Source organism: Archocentrus centrarchus, chromosome 8, assembly GCF_007364275.1.
Source record: "Archocentrus centrarchus isolate MPI-CPG fArcCen1 chromosome 8, fArcCen1, whole genome shotgun sequence".
Classification (NCBI taxonomy): domain Eukaryota; kingdom Metazoa; phylum Chordata; class Actinopteri; order Cichliformes; family Cichlidae; genus Archocentrus; species Archocentrus centrarchus.
The window spans coordinates 22512969-22520742 of NC_044353.1; the positions used below are offsets into that span (position 1 = coordinate 22512969).

Sequence of the window (7774 nt, forward strand, 5' to 3'; positions counted from 1 at the left end):
ATATATATATATATTATATAAAAAAAAAACAGGCACACATAAGCACCTTGGCGTGCAGACTCCTTCAACAATCATTTGTGAAAGAAGGGGTCGCTCTCAGGAGCTCAGTGATTTCCAGTGTGGTACCGTGATAGGATGCCACCTGTGCAACAAATCTAGTCATGAAATCTCCTCACTGCTAAATATTCCACAGTGAACTTTTAGTGGTATTATAACCAAGTGGAAGAGATTGGGAACGACAGCGTCGCGGATATGAAGTGGTAGGCCACGTAAAATCACAGCAGGGTCAGCGGATGCTGAGGCGCAGAGGTCGGCAACTTTCTGCAGAGTCACACACACATACAGTGCTTTGCTTTTCCTACTATGATGTCCTCTGTGGGGAAAGGCACGCAGTTATTTTCAGATTGATGCTGGATTGCTTTTCCTCTTTCTGAGTTTGTGGAAATGCCTTTTCAAAAAAATCTGTCCCATGCACAAAATCACCTGTGCATTTTAAAATAAATCTATCAATAATTAGATCTGACCTAAATAGAATTTTAACTGTATATAAATATGAGCACTAAAGTGGGGAGTCAGGTGCTTTCTAAATATGAACACTAGGGGGTGCAAGGACATCTCAGGTGGAGTGTAGATAACATCAAGGAGTTCATATGTTTCTAACTCCCCACCTGATCTCATCTCATTATGATGCAAATTAAACAGTGACATTTGTCGCAAATTGGCTCAAAGTAGATGACAAGAAGGGAGCCCGCACAAGAGGTTTCCTACAACAGCTCATTTAAACAGTTAAGCCAAAATAGCATAAATGCCAACGAGGGTTGATGCCAGGTGGAGTAGAAGAAAGAAAGACTGAGCAGCTCATCAGTTTTTACAGGGAAGCTGCAATAGCTGACGACCCTCGCATGTCAGCAAATTATCGGCAAGATCAGTCCAGCTCATCCTAGAGCAGTGGAAGTGGCATATTTTTTTTTTTTTTTTTGATAGGACAGCAGACATGTTGACTACTTTTTTAAAAAAAATTTATTTTTATCATGTATCCTAGTAAGGTACTGTGGCAGTCAAGCATCAGGCAGGATTCAGGACCTGGGACAAAGACTCAGAAGGACCACCTCCTGGATTCAAACCACTTCTCTTTGAGGACCTCTTTAGAAAGGATACACATAGGCCAAATCCTCATGGCACAACATGGTCATGTTTAGCCTAAAAAACAAACAAACAAAAAAAAAATCTCTAACATGTTTTAACACAATCCTTTATCAGGGAGTAAACAGAGTGCATGAAAATGCTGGCTATTTTCTAGTGGTGTTCAACCAGTAGGGACCTTCCACTTCGGCCATTCCTCCAATGGTAAATTTCCCCCTAAGATGAGAGTGGAGGATTCCACTAGTGAAGCTTCAATAGGAGGAAACTTCAGAATCTGGACATTTGAAGGAGTCAATAAACATCAAGCCAAAAAGTCCACTATTAACCATTATATTATTATGGTATTGTAAAACCTTGTTTGTCATCTATAGAATAGCCTGTCCCAACTGCAGTTTTTTAATACTGGGAGAACAAAAAGACATTTGCAGGATCGTTAACAATAATTACCCCGCAGCTAGATAATACCTGGACTTCCATAACAGTAATCCATCCCCATCACAAGCCTTTGGAACTGACCAGATCCCTCTTTGCATACAAAAAGTTGACAAAAAAGTCCTAACCAAAGGGAAGCTTTTTGGATTTATAAATTACAGGCCCTTAAATACTGTGGCTTAAAAGCATTTACTCCTTTTTTTTAAAAATCTTATTTCCCTTTGGAGGTGCATTCATGTTGTCTGTGGTTGATGCTGATGTGTGTTATCTTCTTTGATTTGGATTGAATTTGGTGAATGTTCTGGGCTTTTTGTTGACATTTTTTTGGGCTCCTGTGTCAGTCCAGGTTTTGAAGATTACTCTTATTAGGGAAGCTTCACTGGTGGAATATTCCGCTCTTATCCTAGGTGGAAGCTTACTATCGGTGGAACACCATAAATGGAAGCTCCCCATTCGTGGAACATCACTAGCACGTTTAGTTTTTATATCAACACCTGGACTTTATCTGCTGTGACACATCAAAATGTCTCCAGAGAGACTCGTGTATTCCTGCATGTGTCTCAAAAACAAATGCAAAGCACAGATGGAGAGGAGAAAGAATGGAGACAGATGTGTAGAGATGAAACATAAGAAACAGCCATGCTGATTAAAAAGCTTCGTGAAGAGCATGATAAGAAATGCCTCCTCATCCAGTTTCCCCTCAGTGAGAAAAAAAGACGGTCCCAGTGAGAGTCATAGAAAATTGTCCTGGAGAATGAAAATGATACCCTGCTGTGTTAGTGATGATTGCTTCTGGCTGGGTCATGGTGTTGCAAGACTGGCCGGGAGAGCTGAAAGAAGTCACCACATTCAATCACAGTCACAGGTTTCATTTAACTCACTTATAATGGAAAAAAAATCCAAGTGTATGTACAATTTGATACAGTAATTTGGCAGGAAAAAAGCATCCTCTGGAGCTACAAAGCATTTTAGACACAGCAGCATATCAGGCTTCTACACTGCAAGCGACTCTACTCTGAGACTCGGGACAGCCAACTATAACTATCCAGCACAGATGCAATGTAACACTCATGTAGACCTAACTCTGGCCCATTCTTATAATTTAATCTCAAGGAACCCTTAAAGATTTGGATTCATGTGCAGCAGATTAATGTCTGCAGCCTGATTTGATTGCAAACTCAGTTACCAGTGTGGGTACAGCCAGCAGAAAACAATGGAACAGGCCTGCAATAAATCCTATCAACATGAAGGCTGAACCTGTTCTTCATTCAATTTTATTTTCCTCTGGACCTTGCAGTTATTGTTTTGTCCACCTCATTAATTTCACAGAGGGTAGGCCAAATAGCAGCTGCTCCCAAACTGATCAAACGCAGCTCTCTGAAACGGGCCCAGCAACAACAACTCAAGTTAAGGTGCAGGACAGAAACCTAAATCTGAGTACTGCCTATCACTGGCTGTCATTACCCACGCCTGCGTCCGATCCTGCTCACATCTTACCTTTGCTCCAACTTGGAGTGGGTATCCAGTTGCTGTTTGTATCATCTGTCACGAGTCCCCTCCCTCTCTGTCCGCCTCTGAGTCAGCACACACGCTGCTGTGCCAGGCTGCTCATTCATAACACCGCAGCGCTGCTCATTTAAAATCATGTCATGTTGAAGAACCCAGACAGTCACGTTAGCTGCAGAAACTTCCAGAAAAGTATAAAAATAACAGTTTTGCTGCACATTGTTAAGCCAGCGTTCAAAAATGTTGACTTTGTAACCTTTTGTATGACCCTGAGTCTGAATGTTATAATTAGAAAAATCTATTCCTGACAAAATATTTGTTCAAACTTCATGACCTTTGCTCTCTGTCAGTGTGCCAGCATGCCACGATTTCAAAACTAAAGCAGCAGTCAAGCTCACTTACTATTTTTATATTAGTCACGTACACTTCCTCCCACAAACCAGCTGCACCCCTCTCCTGCTTGGCACACAAACATGGGGTAAATAGGGAGGCACTGTCATTGCACTTGACTGTCCGGTGCTTAAAAAGAAACAAACACGATGATTTACACTAAACTGGCTCGCACTGACTTTTAAGATGAATTGTGGTCACACATCACTAGAAGCGTGGCGGGGGAAAAGATGAAAAGAACACCCTCGGGCAAAGTTGTCCTTTCAGCCTCTGAGAAGTCGACCCCGTGGCTTTTACCCTCTGGAGTTTGTCTCACTCACAGCATGCAGGAGAGTCGCAGTTCCCGTTGGTATTTTGGTGGAGTCTCCTCCACTGCAGCAGCCTGTGTGACCCATCCACTGGATCTGATTAAGGTAAAATATAAGGCTAATTGAATCTGAATTAACGCCACAGCACAATCTTTCCATTAAAAGCAGATGAGAAATTGATCCAGGTATGCCTCACTGATGTGTCTGAGATGCTTTTTCCACATGTGGCTCTGGGCTGTTTTGGTTTCCTATTTACCTGATGATGATAAAATTTGGAATAGTCTGGTGCGGCAATATTCACTTTACCAGTTTCCTAGAATTTCAGTTGGTCGATGAGACTATTGTGCACCTAAATTACCTTTATTATGGTGATCATTAGGCATCTTTTGATGCCTGATGTGCTTTAAATGATACTATCATTTATAGTGCATGTTTATTGGCACAATTTTACATTTCCTGCAGCTATTATCCAAAAATTGAATAGATTTTCTTTCATTTAGGATACTGACTGAATGATTCTGTTAATATTCAGAGTTTGTGATATATTTTCAGACTAGATATTAGAGTTTTTATAGACAGGAACTTCATATATCTGTGACGCTGTTCTCGCTAAATGCCTTCATATGTTCACTTCCAGGTGCACTTGCAAACACAGCAGGAAGTGAAGATGCGGATGATTGGGATGACTCTCAATGTAGTGAGAAGAGAGGGTTTTCTGGCGCTCTACAGTGGCCTCACTGCTTCCCTCTGCCGGCAGGTTGAAAACTCATTTCCTTAAAATCTTTTTCGGCTGTACATGCTGCAACTCTACCGCCTAGGAGCATTTATTTATTTATTTTTCTAGATGACATATTCTTCATCAAGGTTTGCCATTTACGAGACTGTCAGGGATAAGATGAAGAGAAAAACCAAAGGCCCCCTGCCTTTCTACCAGAAAGCCCTCCTGGCTGCCTTTGGAGGTAAGTGGTGCTAAACATCTCAGCAGTATTTCTTATTTTAGACTTTATGTTTTATGTTAAGGTGTTTTTTCCTCCATCAGGTTTGATGGGCGGTTTCATTGGAACCCCAGCTGACCTGGTGAATGTCCGGTGAGATAAAATACTTATGTCTTTGTACTCTGTACTTCACATATAGAACTGCATATAGAATCTGCTGGTTCTGATAGAAAGGTGTCAAAATACACAGTGCATCGCAGTTTATTGCATATGAGGATGCAAAGTAGCTGATTTTTTGCAGTTTCTCTCCTCCATATCTTTGTGAAAGCGCTTGATGACATTGGGGAGAAAATAAATGTGGAAGAAAGGTGCTTGAAGTGACTTTGAATGTGGCATGGTTGTTTGTGCCAGATGGGCTGGTCTGAGTATTTCAGAAACTGCTGATCTTAGAAACAAATAATTCAGTGTATTAGGGAGTGTTCATTATGTTCATTATTAGTATTGTGTGCTATTAGTATGCTATTGGTGTGCTATTTTGTGTTCTGATTGTTATGAAAAATGAAAATTGGATGTGCAGCAAACAAATCTGCAGCAACTGTGTAAAGCCATCATGTCAATATGGATGAAAATCAGTGAGGAATGTTTCTGGCACCTTGTTGAATCTATGCCATGAAGAATTAAGGCAGTTCTGAAGGCCAAAGGAATAAAACCCGGTCCTATCAAATAAAGTGTCTGTGAGTCCAGCAGGTTAATGAGTCTGTAACAGAACATCTAAAGCAGGTACCTGCAGAAATATTCAGATGGAAAGAAAAAAAAGGTTTGGAAAAAGCACAAATTATAGAAGAAAGAAAAGGCAAAGTTGCAAATTTTCACTGAGTGCAGAAGCAAGAAAATCACTGTGAAGGTTACACATGGCAACAGAGAACTGGCTTTGAAATCTTACAATCTCTCATCTTTACAGAATGCAGAACGATGTTAAGTTGGCAGCAGAGCTCAGGAGAAAGTAAGTGCATGAAAAAAATGAAATAATTTCAGACAATTATAGTTCTTTCATGCAAACAACCACATTGTAAGATGTTTCCCTTTTACAGTTATGCTCATGCCTTTGATGGACTCTTGCGTGTTTGTAAGGAAGGTAAAGTCCATAAAAGCTTCTTTAGATTACACGTCCTTAATCTCAAGAGCACAAAACCTTTTCACACTGAACAAAAATTTCTTTACGTTGTTCATCATCCTGAAATGTGTTCATAGAGGGGCTGAGGAAACTGTTCTCTGGTGCTACTATGGCTTCTTCCAGAGGTGCACTGGTTTCTGTTGGACAGGTAAATTCATATTCGGCCCTTTGAGAGAGAGTCAGAGGGCAGAAACTACAACTGCAGTGAAATAGAGTATTTTGGAGTGTTGACGGCAAAATGTAAGACAGAAAGTTTGTAATGCTCTAATTTTATGCCATATGCTATTCTTTTATGCCCTCAGATCATTGCCATAAAACATCCATAATGAAACTAATTCACTACCAAACAATGTTGAAAAATTGGGAGTTTAATGCATTATTCCTTCTACATCATTATCGTGCATAATATCTAAAACTGAATAACCAAAATTTTTAGCTCATGAGAATCGATATTTTCATTTTACACACAACTGAGGAAAATCAATAACTGAAATAGTCTAGATTTTTTGGTCATCTCCCTACACCTACTTATTGTATTTTCCCTGGAGGGTAACGTTTTCAATCACCTGCTGCATCACAGACCTGCGAGTCTACTAATGCAGCACGTGTGTGTTTTTTGCTCCTGCAGCTCGCCTGTTACGACCAGTCCAAAGAGTTGGTTCTGGCTACTGGTTACCTGACTGACAACATCCTCACTCACTTCCTGGCGAGTGTGTTTGCAGTAAGTGACTCATGTCTGTCACTGCGCAGAAACAAAAACATCACATCATGTTCTGAAATAAACCCTCTGTTCTTCTTTTCTGCACAGGGTGGCTGTGCCACAATCCTGTGCCAACCACTTGACGTTATTAAAACAAGATTAATGAATTCAAAAGCTGAATATAGGGTGAGTGTTCTGACGTGACTTTTACTGTTATCTGGTTTTGCAGGAGAGTTTGAGTTATTTAAGTCTCTGAGTCCCGCTTTCATCACTCTGAAGTGATGTATGTTTATTCATTGGTTATGGGGGAAATTACACAGCTTGGCGTATCTCTTGTATTTTTTTGTCTCCTTTTTGCAGAGTGTGTCTCACTGCATAATTGAAACAGCAAAGCTGGGGCCGAACGCGTTCTACAAGGTGGATGTCATAGTTGCAAAAACTGCTTTACACAGCTTCTTTCACTCAAAAGCATAACTCTTTGTAATTATGTACTGTAGCAACCTGTTTAGAATATTCAGTTACTGAAACAGTGCTGTGATTTGTATCCAGGGTCTTGCTCCTGCAGGGATCCGCCTCATCCCTCACACAGTCTTAACCTTCATATTCCTCGAGCAGCTGAAGCAGCATTTTGGTGAGATGGTCGTTACCTGAAGGCGTCCTAGAAAAGTCATCCTACGGCCAGGATTTCAGTGGCCCTCCATGTTCCACAGCGTGATCATGACACCAAACTGAGCTGGGGTGCAGTGAAGCCAAGACACATCACTCTGCTTGCTATATTTTTTCCATCCATAGCACAAAATAAAAATGTATTAACACCCAAATCTCCAGATAAGAATGCATTTGTCATGAACTGTACAATTATAAACACCACCTATGGTTAAATAAGGTTAATAAACTTATAAATGGAGTTCTATTAAAATCAAAACTGTCTCTTGAATTAATATCCAGCGCGAGACAATTTATCCTCACACTACAGAGCCTCCACTGCCCTCTGGGGGACAGTGTTACACTGAAAAACAGCCTGCCTATAGTTTGATGTATGTATTTGTATTGATGCAGATTTTAATGGATTTGGTTAAAGACAAGACTGTTTATTTTCCTATTATGGAAAGAATTTGAGGGTACAGTGGTACAGTGGTTGGCACTTTCTCCACTGCCTGTGCAGCGTTTGCATGTTTTCCCCTAT

At 40.6% G+C, this 7774-nt stretch overlaps 1 protein-coding gene across 2 annotated transcripts; it reads left to right on the forward strand.

Annotated features, from left to right (window-relative positions):
• Positions 1-3535: 3535 nt before the first annotated feature.
• On the forward strand, positions 3536-7457 carry slc25a10a (solute carrier family 25 member 10a). 2 transcript variants are annotated; one of them, XM_030736283.1, is made up of 11 exons: positions 3536-3884; positions 4417-4536; positions 4624-4738; positions 4819-4867; positions 5676-5717; positions 5806-5849; positions 5966-6036; positions 6517-6609; positions 6697-6774; positions 6949-7005; positions 7138-7457. In XM_030736283.1, exons 1-11 carry the CDS (start codon positions 3702-3704, stop codon positions 7237-7239), a joined length of 954 nt encoding a protein of 317 aa, XP_030592143.1. In that variant the 5' UTR covers positions 3536-3701; the 3' UTR covers positions 7240-7457. The 2 variants fall into 2 exon arrangements, with proteins under 2 accessions (XP_030592143.1, XP_030592142.1); XM_030736282.1 differs by having other exon boundaries at positions 6517-6774.
• The last annotated feature ends 317 nt before the right edge of the window (positions 7458-7774 follow it).